We start from the raw sequence: 18,996 nt of genomic DNA on the forward strand, positions 1-18,996 counted from the left end.
TGTGTGTGTGTGTGTGTGTGTGTGTGTGTGTGTGTGTGTGTGTGTGTCTGCTTTTGAGACAGGGTTTCACTATGTAAGCCTGATCTGGAACTCAATAGGTAGATCAGGGAGGCCTTGAACTCACAGAAATTCACCTGCCTCTGAATTCTGGGATTGAAGGCACTGTGCCCTATTAGTCATCTTTTTGTTACTATAATGAAATACATGACACAGAGCTTGTGAAGAAGGTTGTAGAGCTTGGGTTTTGAGGTTCAGAGTGTATAGGGTGAAGCTCAGGCTTGTCAGTAGGGGCTTCCCCTTAGCAGATCAGCCAGTGATGTGAATAGCAAGGGCAGAAGCATGTGTGTAAATAAGCAAGTGACTCTATCTTGAGTCAGAAAGACAGAGGAAGGGAGAGAAAGAAAGACAGGCTTGCTTCCCACAGTCCTTCCTGATAGACTAAGGATCTCCTATTAGACTCATCTCTTAAAGATTTGATAGTATTGCCACCCCTTTTGATAGTATTGCCACCCCAAGGGACCAAATTTCTGACACATAAATTTTTGAAAGGACACAAACCATAGTGTTTTTTATCTTAAATTTTTTTGTTTTATTTTTCTTTATGTGCCTGTAGATGCACAGGTGTGTGCCCACAGAAGCTAGAAAAGAATTTTGGAGATACAGTATAGGAAGTTAAGAGCTGTCTCATGTGGCTGTTGAGAACTGAGGCCCTCTGAAAGAGCAGCAAACACTCCTGACTGCTGACTCATCTCTCCAGCTCCATGCATGTGCATGCATGCATGCATGCTTGTGTGTTTATATGTTCACATTGTTGTATGTATGTGCCTGTGGAGGTCAGATCCATCTCAACACTGGATGTCCTCCTTGATGGCTTTCCATTTTTCAGCAGGGTCTTTCCCTAACTTTGGGGCTCAGATTCAGTGCTGGTGCTGGCCAATGAGCACCACAGATCTGACTGTGCCTTCCTAGCTCTAGATGTGCAGGCATGCGGCGTTTGGTGCTTTGTGTGAGTGCTGGGACTCTGAACTTAGAGGTGCTCTTGCTTGTACTGCGAGCGTTTAACTAAACCATCTCGCCAGCCCTTCATCTCTCTGAGAGCTTCTGTTTTATCTAAGTGTTCATGCCTGGCCCAGTTAGTTGTATGCCATGTTATTTGAATTGAATTGTCAGGGACCCTGACATTTCTTACTCTCGGTCTCACAAAAGAGACCCAGGAGTCATCATTTCTAGATAAGCAAAGGAGTCCTTAACAAGGCTGATACTCCAGGGTGGCACTGGGTTATGTGAGGAGAAACCTAAGGATGGAGCCAAGAGGATACAAATGTTCTAAAGGGCTGATAGCGAGAACGCAGGTAGGATTTAGTGTAGGAGTAGTCAGGCAAGAACTAGATATCCTTGACACTCAAGGGGAAGAAACTTCCCAGAGAGGAAATACTGAGAATCTACTGACTTTGGTGATAAGGAGCTCATTAGAAAGAGAAAATGCAATTGCTTTCTTAGGGTGGGATTATCTATTAATTTTCCTAGTTATTGTTTTTCCACTTTAAAATAAACAGATTTTAAGGCAAAGAAAATCATTTTAAAATCAATTAATATAAAAGTGTGTTATTCCCGAGCACAGTAGTGCTTGCTGTAATCCTATGCCTTTGGGAGGCTGGGGAGTGAGGACTTTGAGTTTGAGACCAACCTGGGTTACATATAGCAAGGCCTTGTCTCAAAAAATACAATGAAGCCGGGCGGTGGTGGTGCACTCCTCTAATCCCAGCACTTGGGAAGCAGAGGCAGGCGGATTTCTGAGTTCGAGGCCAGCCTGGTCTACAGAATGAGTTCCAGGACAGCCTGTCCTCGAAAAACAAAAACAAAAACAAAAAACAAAAAAAGAACAAAAAAACAGTTTTATTGTAGTAGGATAATACACTTATACTAAAAGAATGCCTTTCTCTATATTTTATTATTGAAGGCCAGTTTTGTATATTAATATTTCTTATGTCAGAATCAGAAGCTACAAAATCAGACAAGGTTTTTTTGTAGTACAAATTTCTAAATTTTTAATTTATTTTTTGTGTGTATGGATATTTGTCTTCATGAATGCCTGATACACAAAGCGGCCAGAAGAGAACATCAGATCCCTTGGGACAGGAGTTACAGATGGTTGTGAGCTGCCATGAGGGTACTGGGAATTGAACCTGGGTCCTCTGGAAGAGTAGCAGTGCTTTTAGCCCCTGAGCCACCTCTCCAGCTCCTAGTTAGGTTTTCTTGATGAGCTATCATTAAGTTTTAACTCCATACAGGATGCAAGGTCCAGGACATAGACATAGAGGGATAAGCTGAAGGGTTTAATTTGATTATAATATATGTTCTTACAGTTTATTTTTCTGTTTTTGACTGTGGTAGAATGAACAACTTTTTAATAATGTGGAACTCTAATACCCAGGAGTACTTAATGGTTTTGGTTTTTAATTCTCCTTCAACCTTGATATGACTTAAAGCTTTCTGGAATTTGCTTATAGACTCATAAGTTGAGACTTGAACTATTCCCCCTAGTTCATATAGCTGTTTTGTCGTCTTTTATTCCTCCTGATAAATTTTTCTTTACAAGCCAGTGATGAAATTTGAACTTTTGTTCCAAGGGAGTGTTTTTGTACTAGTCAGTCATCCATTACACTGATGTATTAGCCAAACATTGACTGACAAGGGAATCTACAGAAACCAGTCCAAAGAGAAATAATTGGGTCTCTCCTACAATATAAAAGTCTCATATTTTAGGAAGTTTTCTTATTAAAGTTGTATAGTCTTCTCTCTTATAACATGAAAATAATATTATCTGTCATCAGGTTATTTCAATAATTAAATGAGAACTTTAAACACCATAAAGTGCTTTAGAGTTTAGCTAATATTAATTTTACTGTCTTATTCCTTGCCTTCTGAAATACCAGAGTTTATTTCTCTTTGTTTCATGGAAGAAGTCAGCCTCTTATAGCTGAGGGATAGGGCAGAAGGGATTGCTGGTTTTTTGGGTGCTAAAAGAGTTTCTAATGCTTTTAGCATTGACAAAGTTCAGTCCTAGTATGCTTTTACATGAAATATGGCTCAAGGCTCTTGAAATCTTCTGAATTTTTAAAATGCATGTAGTTTTTACTGTATGCTTTCTGAGTATAACGTAAGATATATAAAATTGTAGCTATTGAAGGACCCTTGAGTATGACCTTCTCTGTTAATTGTTATATTTTTTAAAAAGTGAAATTTATAGCTGACCTTGGTTCAGCATGGAATTAGTCATTCCTTACTGCTACAGGATATTACATCAGGAATTCTTGGGTCAGTGTCCTAGCAGTCGACTTTCTGACTAATGAAGTCGTCACAGAACGCTCAGGTTAAAGGAAATTTATTGAGCACCTACTATGCATTGGGCTTAGCACAGTAAAGGCTTACTTCCAGATTATTGTTATACAAGTACTTTGAACACTATATAAGAACTTCAGTAAAATTGGCAATGAGACTCTCAAACACTAAAAAAAATAATACTTAGGTGTATAAATGTGATAAAATAAGTCAAAGCACTTCATTTACTAGTTGGTTTTCTATTCTGTTCTCATAGGACTTGATGAAGCGTCACACATAGAACATAGCAATAACTGGGTAAAATTATTAAGCAGTGATTCTGGGAAATCCTCCAAGACATGTCTATCTCTTTATCTCTACACTACTTGCTGAGCTTTCAAAGAACAAGAGTTAATAACAACTCACATTTATTAAGTGCTTACACTATTCATCATAACAACTCCATAGCAACTTCTACATGGTTTAGTCCACAGCTAATAAGGGACAGGATTTTTTTTCAAAACCACCTCAGCATGACTTTATAGTCCATGTGCTTTCCCACGATGCCATCCTGTTCCCAGACCCCAGTGCAGTCATCTGACTATGTGGATAAAGAGAATAGCTTGCTTTTAGCTTTGTTCTTATTCTTTTTGTCCATGTTTTTAATTTTCAAAACTAGATTTAATTTTAAAATATTAAGATTGGTTTATGTTGAAATAAAACTCCCTCTTCCCTCTTTTCCCTTGCAGCTTTCCATCATGTCTCTGTTTATCCAAAGAAGGAGCTTCCTTTTTTCATCCACTTTACAGCAGGACTCTGTTCTTCTACAGCAATGATAGCGTTTCTCACACACCAGTTTCCTGAAGTCATGGGTGTTTTTGCTAAAGCTGTGAGTATGATCTCAAGGACTTGTGTGGAGTATTTATAAACCTCCGCAGGAAAGCGTCTCTGATCTGTCAATGCTAACCCACAGGAACAGTGAAAGACACTTGTAAACAGCAAGAACTGATTGTAAAGCTTCTACCATAAATATGTCAAACCCAAGTTCTGGTGATGTGGACTTCCTTCTGTTGCTTAAAAGTTTAAGAGTACAATGCTATAACATTATAAAGTTGGCCTTTGTGATTACTTTTGGTGATTAATATAACATTCCTTACCAACTAAAGAATGATACAGTTTTTCTTTATTGTTAGTGTATTTTCTTTGGTATTTAAAAACTACTAATTTTGTAAACAAAACTTTGACTTTTCCATTTAAATGATTCACGAGTTCAAAACATTTGTTGATTTTAACTTGAACAAAACTATGGTGGGGAATAAGTACATAGAAGGCACAGATGGGACATTTCCCTGTATGTGGCATGTGCTTCTTAGCTCAAAGGTTCTCCTAGTTTTACATCCTTTCGTTGACCCTTTCTGATTCTGGCCTTAAGTATAAACTGTGTGTCAGCCTTTATTTTAGTTCAAACCCTTCAATTTTTAACTGCTTTTCTATTTCTTGACTGAGGACTGGTTTTCTGTCTGTTTGTCTATCTGTCTGTATGTCTGTCTGTCTATTTAGTTTATTTTGAGGCAAGATTTCTCTGTGTTGTCTAGTCCTAGCTGTCCTGGAACTCACTCTGTAGACTAGGCTGACTTCAAACTCAGAGATCCACTTGCCTCTGCTACCCAATGCTGGTATTAAAGGCAAGCAGCACCATTGCCTGTCTGAGGACTGATATTTAAAATGGTATCCCTATTTATTCTCCTATATAAATGTATATAAATGTGTTAATTCATATCACCAAAAGTGTTTTCATTTAATATTTTTTACATTTTAATAACTTGCACATTTTATATGCAATTTTTAAGGGGGTGGCAAGATGTTTCAGCAGGTTAAGTACTTGTTGCTAAACCTAGTCTAAGCAGTCTAAGCTTGAACCCACATGAAAGTGGGAGAGCACCAAGTCTACAGAATTGCTCTCTCACATCCACACAGATGCTGTGATGAATGTGTCCCTAGGATCATGCAAACACAACAATCATACATTAAACATAAGCAAATAAATAAAAACATATGTCCCTTTTATATCCTAGGATCTAAAAGAAACTGCTGTTTTGCTGTATTCCCAAATGTTCAGTAGTATATTTTCTGTGTTTATGTGAAGAATAGAAATTATATATAAGCCGGGCGGTGGTGGCGCACGCCTTTAATCCCAGCACTTGGGAGGCAGAGGCAGGTGGATTTCTGAGTTCGAGAGTTCGAGGCTAGCCTGGTCTACAGAGTAAGTTCCAGGACAGCCAGGGCTACACAGAGAAACCCTGTCTCGAAAAACCAAACCAAAAAAAAAAAAAAGAAAAAAGAAAAAAGAAATTATATATATATAATATTATTTATTCATTCCATTATAACTCTTTGTTTTTCTCATACTTTCTTTTCCTGCCATAAGAATAGTTTATTCTGCCGGGCAGTGGTGGCGCACACCTTTAATCCCAGCACTTGGGAGGCAGAGGCAGGCGGATTTCTGAGTTTGAGGCCAGCCTGGGCTACAGAGTGAGTTCCAAGACAGCCAGGGCTATTCAGAGAAACCCTGTCTCGAAAAACCAAACAAACAAATAAAAAGAATAGTTTATTCTTAGCCAGGCCATGGTATTACATGCCTTTAATCCCAGCATTTGGGAGGCAGAGGCAGGCAGATCTCTATTGAGTTCAAGGCCAGCCTGGTCTACATAGTGAGTTCCAGAACAGTCAGAGCTACATGGAGAAACCCTATCTGGGGGGGGGGGGGGGGTGGCCGGGGCGGGGGGGGGACAACAATTAAAAACAAAAAAGAATAGTTTATTTTGTGCCTTACAGATTTGTTGGCTCTATGGCACCAGTGCTGTGGACACTGGCTCCCCTTTTCCTTGAAGGTCACCTGTGCAGTGTGTTAAGATGTCACTGGCTCTAGGCCTAGAGTCTGAGTACAAATTTGATTTTGAGTCAGGCTCCAAGACAAATGACTTCCAACTGCTGCTCATGGAGTGTAGATGTGTGGGTTGCAGACTGACTATTCCATTTCCTCTTAATGAGGAAAGGAAGCTGGGTAATGACTTTTACTGTTGCTTGTAGTGGTGCTGATGGGGAATAAGTATGTGTCAGACTGACATGACCTCACTGTTTGAGGGGCATGGACAAACGGACCAGAAAGGGGATGCTCTCCACTTAGAGGAGAAGAAGAGTGGAGAGGCACTTAACCCACATATATAAAAGGCTCAGACAGGCAATGAGAGAGATGGGCTCCTGAGTTTTTCTCACGGCAGTGGAGTGGGAAGGGGGAGGCATAGAGCAGGAGACCTGCAATCTGGAACCGGGATGGAGCAGTCGACGTGCTGCTCACAGAGAGTAGAGGTACTCTCCTCTATCCATCAGTGTTTATATAGTAGTGGCCGTCACTGAAGAGGTCACTGATGGCACCAGGAGAGCATTAAGGTTACATAGCACAACTTCCTTAGCACTCTTAGCAGAGACTCGAGAATGAAAAATTGCATATTTTAAAGTAGAAGCTTCCTTTTTTTTAACACCAAAAGTTATTAGTATATTATTATTTTAGTTGCTAGACAATAAACATTTATATACTATATTTTATTTGTATAGTTGGTGATATATAATATTTAAAAGCTTGCTGACAGTGAACTTTTACAGCCACATTTTATCCCTATGGCTATTACATGTATATTTTTAGATTTCTAAAAGCCACATACTTATTGATGAGACTTGCACATCAGTGTGTGGCATGCAGCTAGTCTAAAGTCAGGTCCTATGTAAAAATCAGTGGAAAATGATTGAGAATGGGCAGTCTGCCCCTTACAGTATACAGCTCTTAAATGCTTTGACAGATGACACGCAGCAAGGAACTAGAGACTCCTGTTCTAGTTCTTCACCACTTCATAAAGTGTGGTCTATGCATGAGAAACACCACCCTCCTCTAGGAGCTTGTTAAAAAAGGTAGGCTCAGGCTTCACTGCAGACCTCCTGTATCAGAATCTAAGTCTTAACAAGATTCCCAGCTTATCTTGCCTGTACTTTTAAAGCTCAAGAAACCTTGTTCCACTACCACCACCAATTATTCTGGCCACCAATGTGAGGAATTGGAATACCAGGATAGCACGCTGCCTTATCCGGCTGGAGAGGTGGCAGCACTGTAGAACGGTTACAAGCAAGACTCTAGAACCAAACTGCTTTGCCCTGATCCCAGCCCTGACACTTACTGTCTATGCAATCTCATGTAAGTTATGCAACCTTCTCTAGTCTTAGTTGTAAAGTAAGAAATAGTGCTACATAGGTTTTGTTGGGGGTAAATGTGTTTAACATATATTAACTGTTTAGAGTTGTTTCTCCACAGTAAGAAGTAAGTGGATATTATTCCCTCTGATTGCAAACAATGTCATCACTAAAGAGAGGCCACAGTGGGAAAGCCTACCTCTTTACATTTGGAGGATAATAAGCTCAAAATGAGTTTCCTCATAGTAATTGGAGTATAAATGATAGTTGGATGTCATTTAAATAATTATGATATGCAGTTGTACATCATGTGTGTGTGAACCACAAAAAGAGGGGGAAATGTTTCCAATTCCTGGTACTGGCAAACTGTTGTTTAGAACAGAACAATTTGGCATTATAAACTGTCAAATCTATGACAATATAAAGTAAAAGTTGATGGAATGTATCTGCTTCCTGATAAGACAAAGCCACATAAGAAAACACGCAGATTATTATTTCTCCGTCTTCCTATCCCATTTCTGCTCCCCCCTCCCCTTCTTTCATTGTTGTTTTTAGAAATGGGTCTCATTTTGTTGCCAGGGCTGGTCATAAACTCATGGGTTCAAGGGATTTGTAAACCTCAGCCTTCAGAGTGTCTAGAACTATAGGCATATGTCGCCATACCTGACTAAATATAAATTTTTGGTCATTACTATTTTATCTTCTTCTAGTATCTTTTTATATTAGTTCATGTTAAAGCAAATTCTATTTGATTTTCTTAAAATATGTTTGTTATAAAAATGTGTTTTTATGTTGCCTGGCACTGGAGATTAATGATTTGGGATATTTTGTTTTGAGACAAGAGCTCATGTAGCCCAGGCATTCTGGAATTCACTATGTTGTTAAGGATGACCTTGAATTCTTAGGGCTATGAGCACGGTAAGTCAGCTCTCTACAATCTGAGCTACATACCGTACATCCCTGAGATTAATGATTTTTAATATTCTCACTGTGTATCACATGTAAAGATGTGGAAGAGAATGAATGAGCTAGAAAGACTATTGGTTTTAGCACCTTCTCCCTTTTTCATGGTATAAAGCTATGTGGAACCAGACTTAGTTTTCAACAAGTTAGGATATTTTTCTCCTGGCTAAGATGAAAACCTCTTCTGACATTATGCACAGAGCAATGAAAAGGTTGCATAAATCCCTGGAGATGTGGAATGTACTGATACCAGAGCTGATACTCTCCAAGGCCAGGATTCCTGAAAAAGGAAAAATTGCTTTTAAGTGGTAGGTCATTTTCTCACCTGCTTTGAAGCCTGCTGGGTTAAATATGAGGGTTCAAAGAAAGGGTAGCCAGCAAACCAGCTCTGAGAATCTGATTCTGCTTATCTGAAAGGAGCCTCTTTAAGAGCAGCACTAACCTTTCCTTAGCGAGCCAATCTTCACCCACTCTGGCTCCTTTCAGTTCTGTGCTACAGAAAGAGCTTTCTTCTTAGCAAAGCTCGGAAGGTATTGTCACAAAGACTTAAAGATGGTCTTTGGGGATTCCACTGACTTACTGATGAATTCAGGCTTGAGGCTATGCCTCTTGTGCTTTCCATTGAGAAATGTGTTTGAATGCCAAAGTCCCTCATCCAGTTTTAACTAAATAGGACAGTCACTGTGATGTTGACAGAAAAAGGTATTAGGGTTACAGCAAGTATCAAAAAGAGTAGCAAATAAATTGTTTTACTTCCTTGATTTCGCTGAGAGCATACTGTAGCTGTGCTGGGCTGGGAACATGCCTGTCTCCACATAGTTCCACTAATCTTTATGTGGGAAATGCAGTTGGATGTCCCAGTGATGAATGTCAGAGGAACTCATAATTGGCTGGCTCCACTGTAGCCAGGGCCTTACAATTTGCTTGATTAATTCTTTAAGGACTACATTAGCCAAGTTGCATGATTTCCAAAGATATAGAAGGTCAGTTCTTACACTAACAAAGGACCACTCCACAAAACGCCTCACTGGGGATTCTTTGGGGGCCTTCCTAAAAATAATTAAAATTTTCTTCCCAAATTACATTTTTTAAAATAATAAGCACATATAAATGCCAAATATCTTTTATCCACTATCTCTCATTATTTCCCCTGCTAGGGGCAAAGATCACTTTTAAGAGCTAGGGAAGTTGATAAACAATTATAATCATATGTGAGTGTATAAAGTAAAAGAATATAGGACTGTTCGGAAAGTTTCTAGTTTGGGTCTTTTTTTTTCAAATCATCATAACCAATGATGTGAAAGTTGTTTATAGGTGAAAGATATTTTCTGTATTCTCCGTTTAACCAAATTAATGCTAAAAACCTATGATATTTCATTGCTTAATATTATAGGATTACATTCAAAAGTGTGACAGCTGGGGATCTGGCTCAGTTAGAGTACTTGCTTAGAATAAACAAAACCTTGGCTTTGATCCCTGGTACTATATGAACCAGGTATGGTGATTTTAACCCCAGCATTTGGGAAGTATCGGCAGAAGGATCAGAAGTTTGAGGTCATTCTAAGCTACCTATCAAGTTTGAGACCAGCCTGAGCGACATGAAACTCTGCCTCAAAAAAAAAGAAAAGAAAGAAAGAAATGAAACTGACAAATTTGTTTCTTCATTTATTTGGGAATTATTTCCTAAATATTTTAAACTTATATTCCTGCAAAATAGTGTTCTGTAATCATATTATTATGACAGTAATGTAGCTGAGGTATTTTCCAGAAACTATAGAGATAATAGAATGAGCCTATAATATGACAAGTCAAGTTTTTTTTTAAAGACCTATTTTTTTATTTTAAATTAAGTGTGTGTGTGTGTGTGTGTGTGTGTGTGTATGTGTCTATGTGTCTATGTCTGTGTCTACGTGTGTGCTCATATCTCTGTGTGTCTTGGTACACATGACTACAAGTGCCTATGGAGGCTGGAGGATCAGATCCCCAGGAGTTAGAGTTACACGTGGTTGTAAGCCACCTGAGAAAGGTGCTGGGAATTGAACTTGGTTCTCTGTGAGAACTATATATGTTCTTAACTGCTGAGCCATTTCTTTAGCCCCAGATAAAAACTTTTAAATGTTTACAATTTTATTCCTTTGTTATTGCCTCTGAAGTCTTTATTTGGATAATCTGATATGTTCCTTCCTTCCTTCCTCCCTCCCTCCCTCCCTCCCTCCCTCCCTCCCTCCCTCCCTCCCTTCTTCCCTCCCTCCCTTCTTTCCTTTTTTCCTCTGGTGCTGAGAACAAAGTCTAGTCTGTGTGCATGCAAGGTTATGCTCTACCACTGAGCTATAGCTCTAGTTCTGAAACCTTTTAGCAAACCAAGAAGATACTCTCCTATAGGTATTTTATCTGCTGCATTCTCATTGTGTTCCCTCAGTTATGTCCAGATTGACGGGTTGGAGAGGTGGCTCACTTAGTAAGGGCTTGATATTCAAGTATGTGGATCTGGGTTTGGGCCTGTACCCATGTTTTTCAAAAAGACAAGTACAGGGGTGCCACTGTTTCCTAGTACTGTACTGTGTGCATACGTGCGTACGTGCGTGCATAGACAGGACAGTTCCTGGAGCTCATTGACAGCTAGTCTAGCTCCAGGTTCAGTGAAGAGACTCTTTCTCAAAAGATAAAATGGAAAGCAAATGAGGAAGACATATATGTCACACATAGTAAATAAATAAATAGATAAACAAACAAATAAATCCAGACTTAGGTGTTTATGATGTTACATGTGGTCTTTTTGTTTGTTTGTTTGTTTGTTTTGTTTTGTTTTGTTTTGTTTTTTATATTTTTCAAGTACTGAAATCTTTCAATGTGGGGAGCAAAACAATAATAGAGTCATGTGTCACAACCAGATCACTTCCTCAGAGCTTAATCTGAAGCTGATGGAAGACATCTTCCTCACACCTGTCAAATGACATTCTCAGGAATGTTCCACAAGTATTTCTGTTAGTGTATTTAATCATTTCTCCAATCAAAATGAATCTCAGTACCAAAGTTTAGGACACCTTGTCACTCTTACTACGTGTATTGCTGTGTCAGCTGTATTTGAGTGTATGGACTGCTTAGCAGTTTTGAGAAGACTTCTGCTCAGACATTAATACGGGTTGCTTATCACACACTCATCATATTATCTATATTAGAATTCAGTTTAGAAAATCTACTTATTTCTTGGTTTTGAAATATCTTTGTCTTGCAGATTTAAGTTCTTTAAATGGAGAGAATAGTGGAATACAAAAGAAAGCTGTAATCCCGAGGAATAGGTTTTAGGTTTTTCTTCTCAAGTAGACTTTCAGGTCCCTCCCCAGTGAATCAAATTTCTAATGTTCAGAAGGACCAAATTAATAAAATTATTTAAGTTATTAAGCACTTTAATAGATTTATTTTTTATAGGCTTTATTCTTACTGGAATATAGATTATTTTACAGTGCTATGGCTGGGAGTTTTGAGTCCTGAAAGTTATTTGCCTAAAATTTTATAATATATAAGATAGTCTATTACTTTAGTCATTATGTATATTTTTGGTTTTAGTAACACATCAGAGGTGATTTGTATCTTAAATCTCAACCCTCAGGAGGTTGAGGCAGAAGTTGAGTCCAAAATCAAAGGGGGCTACATAGTTTGACCCTGTCTCAAAACGCCCACACACACACACACTTCAGTACAAGCAGAAAAGAATAAATTTCATACCAAATAGAGTAATACTGAAGGAATATAGAATGCCAGGTGCAATGGTTCCCATCTTTAATCCCAGCACTCAGGAGAAGAGATTAGACTGAGGCCAGCCTGGTCTATACAGTGAGTTCCAGGCCAGTCAGAACTACACAGTACTTTTTTATTTTAAAGGAACAACAAAAGACAGACTGGTGATAGCCAAATGGCTTCGTTTGAAAAGTCTCCCTATGAGAAGAGTTTTAAATAAAAAGGCCTGTGTCGATTGCCAGAACAATAGGAAAGGCACTCAGATTTAAGAAATGCTTCTTACACAGCAAAGCCTTGTAGATCAGTAAGCTGTGGGGAAACTCTCACACCCGTGTTTGTTGGTGAGCCTCGGGGCTTTTATTTTAAAGACTGTACACTTGCTCTTCTGGCAATCAGACTTCACTCCTCTTCTTGCTAGTCAGCTACTGAAGAATAAAGACTGCTTCATTCTTCATTCTTTGATTATTTATACCAGGTACATAACAGAATAAACAACATCAGTGTCTGCTGAAAGTATACAGAAAGTGTAAAGGAATGCTGATCCTTGGCTTATAATATTTGAAAAGAGATTTGATTGACTCTAAGAGTTAAAACAAACTTTGAAATTACTTTCTGGTAATTTTGGTAGCTCAGTGATAGCATCTATCTGCCTAAGAAAAAAGGTTCTAGTTTAGATGGCCAAGAATCCTCCTGATTCACCCTCTCGAGTACTGGATAAGCCTGTATTTAAAATCATACACACATGCACGTGTACATGCTTGGGATCAAAACCTTGTGCATTCTTGGGGAGTATTCTATCATTGAGCTACCCAGAAGCCCTGCTTTAAAAAGTTCTACTACCAAATATAAATGTGTTTCTTATATTTAGCTGAACATAATAAACCTTTGATCTGAATTACCATCACTTTCTCTTGGCTGAAGTGGAGGTTTCAGGCAGCAGTTTGACTTCTAATCATTTTATCAGTGGGTGTACCCCTTACTACTGATGGGGTCTCAGAAAAAAACATTTTGTTTTTGTGGGTATTTAACCAATTTAAGAGAGGAAATTATTTGTCTACAATAACATTAAGATTTTCTTAGGGGCTTGGTATGGTGGTGTATGTGTTAAATCCCAAAATTCAGGGAGGAAGGAGCAGGATGTGAATTTGGGGATAACCTGGTCTATATTGTGAGTTCCAGGATAGCTAGGGCTAAGTAGAAAAAACTTGTCTTAAAATCAAACAAACATGATTGCCTTAAGAGATTAGCAAGATGGCTGAGCAGGTAAAGGTGCTTGCTGCCCAAGCCTGGAGTCCTGAGTTAACCCCAGGAACCTATGTAGAGGAGGAAAAAATGAAGCCTTCACATACACAAATATATACATGATCTCACATATACATACATGCACATGTACATACATGTAATAATAGACAATTTTTATTTAAGAATAGACAAATTTTTAACTTAAAAAATAGGCATAAATTTTTAAAAGACTATCTTGGGCCTATGTTGTCAGTAAGAAGTTTCAAGGAAGCTTCGCATGATAGTCAACAAAGTTAAGAGGACTTTATTATGAGAGTTCTTTGCATCTTGAAATTTCAAGCATTCTGGAGGTTAAATGTGCAAGTGGTGTCTGTGACTGGTATGTAAGAAAGCAGCCACTTGAGAAGTTAAGACGCCATGCAGGACAGGAACATGTTGGATCTTGTTCTCATCTGTTCAACATGCTCTGTCCTCATTTCTTCTGAAGCCAGAGTTCAGTCTTTCACTCCCGATAGCAGCAGCATTATGACTGCATTTTAATCCTCAGTGTTGTTAGACGCTCATCCAGAGTACAGCCACAGCTGTTCTTGGCAGGCAAATGCATTGCTGTTTTTCCCTCAGTCACAGCGAGATACAAAAATGTTCTCTGGCTAGGGTGTGGATGAAGGCACTTCACTAATCTTATACATAATTCATCCTCTGTTGCTGGGGTACTCAGGGTTGAAACTCTGCCCTCTGATAAAATTCAGCTGGATTTTTTATTTACTTGACTCTGATCCCTTTGGGGGTTTAGCCTTTACTGGGAGCCTAGGGATTCTAATTTAGCTAAGCCCTGACTATGAAGACTGTTCTTATTCATTTGCTCTTGGTCTATTTTAGCTATTGTAATGCCACCTTTTAAAAACAAAACAAAAACTACACTGGAACATGCAGTTCAGAGAGTCTTGGATACTCTGACAAAAAGCTTTCAGTATCAGCCTGTTGAATGGAAGAACTCCAAAAGGCTTATCTTAATTTGTTTTCAAAGTTTAGACATTTAAAAGAGCCTCAGCATTAAAAAGAATATGCTAACTAGTAAGCACACTATAAACCTTTGGGTTTCAAGTTCATTGCATTAAGATCTTACTACTAATGGATTTGTTTGTTTTTGTGTTTTGTGCACTTGTGCTTAGGTGTGTAGTGTTACTACCTAGTGTGTGCATGTGAAGCCAGACATCAACACTGGATGTTTCTTTCTCATTCTTCACCTTATAGTTTGAAACAGTATCTCTTAGTGGACCTGGAACACATCCATTGACTAGATTGTCTCTTCCCTCCCAGGACTGGGATTATAGGCACATACCGCTGTGCCTGGCTTTTTACTAGATAATAGGGGTTCAAACTCAGGTCTTCGTGTTTATGCTGCAAGCACTTGACCATCTGAGCCAATTCCCCAGCCCTTGTTTGTCAATTCATTAACACAATAAACAAATGTTTATTGGGTACTCTTATGAAATATAGATACAGTTCTTGTTCACAAGCAGCTCATAGTCTTGTGGTGGAGCGTTGAACATGGAGATGTGCAAGGACGAGGTAGGGACTACTGCCTCAGTAGAGAGGTCATGCTTCCATTTTAATTGGCTTATAGGTGACAAATTATTTCAGTTGCTTCCAAAATGATGACGGAAGTCAATCTAGACTCTCAGAGGGCCCTCCTTTCAGAACCATCTGGTTAGAATCCTTAAGTCCAGAAAGAAGTGTCTTTATTCTCTTTCAAAGATGCAACATAGAATGTTTTCATCTTTATACCTCACTGCCTAAGTTCATAGTGTTGTAAATGTAATATTCAGTATAATGTCTATATGAATAATTTACAATTCAACACATAATAAAGAGCTCTTCAGTGACACAGTTAAGAAAAGCCTTACCTTGCCAGGTGGTGTTGGCGCACGCCTTTAATCCCAGCACTTGGGAGGCAGAGGCATGTGGATCTCTGAGTTCAAGAGTTTGAGCCTAGCCTGGTCTACACAGTGAGTCCCAGGACAGCCAGGGCTGCACAGAGAAACCCTGTCTCAAAAAACAAAAAAAAAAAAAAAGAAAGAAAGAAAAAAGAAAAGCCTTACCTACATAGTAACTGCCATAAAAGCTCTTACCCATATATTTACCTTTTATACCATCTCATTCCTGATAGTGACCATTTAATAATGGCTGAAGGATATCCTAGGTGAAAATGAAATACTACCATGTCATGGGAGCAGACTAGTGACTTAGAACTATTTACTGACTTCTGTTTATGTGGAGAAGAGGACAGAAGACGATTCCCCTACATCCTCCAGAGCTTGCATACTCATCCATAGCTGTTTCCTGCAGCACTAATTCTGATAAATAGGCATGTGCCGTGCAAGTTTAAAAACTAAACAGAAGAACTTTGGGATACAGCATTCAGTAATTTCCTATTGTCCATGCTTGCAAGCTGAACTTTACTGTTCCAGCTCTGAATCCTTTACAAGTCTTTCTTTATTGGAGGGACATCCAGAGTGTTTGCTTCCCAAGGAAGTGAAACTAGTTCCTGTCTTTACTGTGACACCTCAGTCAAGCAATATGTACTAACTGGATCCCTGAAGTTATGACCTTAGGATACTCAGATTTTGAAACAGGGTCTCACTGTGTAGCCCAAGTTGACCTCAAATCCCAATCTTTCTTGCTTCAGCCTCCTGAATTCTAAAATAACAGTGTATACAACTGTAAAATAGACATGGAACCTGTGCCTGATGAGTTTATGTAAATCAGATGTGTAATCAGTGAAAGTGGAAACTGATTAAATGATGTCATGTGTGGAATAGAAATGTAGGCTGGAGTAGAGAGCCAGGGAGTATACTGAAGTAACTCAGTGCTATAGCAGAAGAAGCATAGGCTAGACTTGAGGGCTGGAGAGTATACTGCAGTGACGCAGTGCTACAGCAGAAGAAAGGAAGTAGATAATTTGAGTGATGACTTGAAGGCTGAAGATTGAGGCTTTGGAATTTCCTGGTGACTACTACTCTCTGACAATCTCTAAGCTTGCCAAACCTACTGGAATAAGCAGAAATGGCTAATCTCTGAGTAGGCTAACAGAATATCCACTTGTAAAGAGTAAATTGGATGTGTGATAGCAGTTTGTAACGCATTCTAACTCGTAGCATGGTGGTAAGAAAGCACACTTACTTTCTGTGTATTCAGTCACCTGCATTCCTGTGTCACTACTGTGTCTGCTAGCATTGGGTCTCTGGGAGGACTTAACTCCAGCCCTTTGAACTCTGTGAAGCTGCTCCCCACCCTCACAGCACTGGAACAAAGATAAGGAACTTGGTTATTTAGCGTTTTTCCTGAGCTTTTATCTTCTGGATGGCATTAAGAGTAACCATATCTGTGTTTCAGCCTCAAATTCCATATTGAATTTTTTAAAATTGCTTTTTGAGCAATAACTTTTCCCTTGTTGCTTAACCAGTCATGCAAGTTCAGGCTTCTGTCTCTAGGCTTATTTTATAATAGCTGCCCTGGGAGACCAGATGAAAAATAAGACAGTTAGATATTTTATGAGTATTGAAATCCCCTCCATTCAGAAATGTAAATAAAATAACCAGCACAAGCAATCAGCTTATGTCAGATTCCATGGGTTTACATTACATGGAGAAATTACAGTGCAACCTGAAACAAGCTGCTTAATGAATTCATGGTGGTGTCACAATTGAATGTAAACCCCTGAGCTTTCCTTTTGTGAAGGGTTTCAGAAATCACCTTTAATAAACTGCCTAGGAGAGGAGGGGAAAAGCTGAGATGACACTAACAAACACCATCGCGTGAAGTCTCTGCCTCCCTCCCAGCACCTACTCATGCAGCTAGGTGAAGCAGAAACCTAAGATACTGCTTGCCTGTGGGCTTAGTCAAGGAGCATTAAAATACACATACTCAGCACCGTACTGGGTCCAGCACACAACCCAGTATTTATGCTGTTTTTGAAAGTGGCATCAGGAAACTGAACAGAGGAGTAGAATGCCCTTGTGCTTTTTGTTCGTGTAAGTTAGGGAAATTCTGTCAAGTACACTAGATTAAATAAATATTCTGCTATATAGCTGTATTTATCAACCTAACAAATCACAAATCTAACCAACCACAGATGTAGTTGGAGACCATGGGCTCAGTCTACCTTTGGCTGTTGGTCCAGTGCTCTGTAGTACATTAGAACTGTCTTCTCATTCACCAGTCAGCTTGCTTTTGGTCTCTAAAATTCTTCTGAGGTTTCCGTCTATCCACTGTGTCCTCAGGTATGATAAACCTGTGGCCACAAAAATCCAATATATCAAATGGAATAAGAATCAGACAAATTTTAAGGTTTGTAGTGAAGGGAAGAAATGTATTTTCTAATAATTTGTAAATTGTTCCTTTTTTTTTTTTTTTTTTTGGTTTTCCAAGACAGGGTTTCTCTGTGTAGCCCTGGCTGTCCTGGAACTCACTCTGTAGACCAGGCTGGCCTCGAACTCAGAAATCCCCCTGCCTCTCCCTCCCAAATTCTGGGATTAAAGGCGTGTGCCACCACTGCCCGGCAAATTATTCCTTTTTTACATTCTCATTTCTTATCCATTTGACTTGACTGATGTCAGGTTCTGGGCCTAATGATACATTCATGTGTTATAGCTCTAGGCATTTAATATCACTTGATTAACTCAGAATTTCAAATGATAAGGATTGGTAGATGATGCATAGCATTTTGGTGGATTTCACAAACAGCCATCTCTTTGAGTTGTTGTATGGATATCAAATGAACTCATCTCAGTACTTTCCCAAAGATGCCCTGGAGTTCACTGACATAGCTGTTCTGTGGTTCTTATGAGACTCTGAACCTTCTGACACAGTCACCTCATAATAAAGCTCTGGGCTCAGCATTCTGATTTCTCTGTATTCCCCAATGTATATAGTATATACTTGCTTGAAATTCCTAATATATTGCTTATACATTCTTGCTTGTAAGCCTCAGCACACACCAGTTCCTTCAACATAGAATGCCTTCCTCTGACTGCCTTCCAGCTGTTCATGCCTTATAACATTCCAGCTCTCAGGCACCTCCTTTGAAAAAACATCTCTGATGGGTCTCATTCATACTTCCTTTATTCTAAGAGTTGTTACCCAGTCTCTGTTTGTCTCTGGGTAGCTGCTGTCTCTGTGTGGTATCTCCCAACAATCATAATGCTAACAAAGATGGCCATTCTCTAATTCCCTTTCCCCCTTGCCCTTTTCATTCTACACAAACCGATGAGGGCCTACTGGCGGCCTGTCCACGGTCATCAGGGGCCTAGTGTGCCTTCCTCCCTTTTCTTGCTGTATTCCTTGTAGAAACAAGGCATCTGTTGATGGAAGGCCTGTATGTCAGCATGTGGGTCATCACATTTAGGAAATACTTAACCCTTTGATTTGTCCATCTCTACATTCTTCTCAGACATTTTCAAGCTACAGACATGAAACCAGGAGTAGACC

General features: G+C 39.1%; 1 protein-coding gene across 2 annotated transcripts in view; it reads left to right on the plus strand.

Moving 5' to 3' along the window:
* St7l (suppression of tumorigenicity 7 like) overlaps positions 1-4,486 on the plus strand; it is a 65,033-nt gene extending 60,547 nt beyond the window's left edge. For both annotated transcript variants that reach the window (XM_028755616.1, XM_028755617.1), the window contains exon 14: positions 4,071-4,486. In XM_028755616.1, the coding sequence (XP_028611449.1) occupies positions 4,071-4,249 (179 nt within the window). In that variant the 3' untranslated portion in view covers positions 4,250-4,486. The remainder of the gene's footprint in view (positions 1-4,070) is intronic.
* Positions 4,487-18,996: the final 14,510 nt, after the last annotated feature.

The sequence above is a fragment of the Grammomys surdaster genome, unplaced genomic scaffold, assembly GCF_004785775.1.
Source record: "Grammomys surdaster isolate TR1022 unplaced genomic scaffold, NIH_TR_1.0 126071, whole genome shotgun sequence".
In the NCBI taxonomy this organism is placed as follows: Eukaryota; Metazoa; Chordata; class Mammalia; order Rodentia; family Muridae; genus Grammomys; species Grammomys surdaster.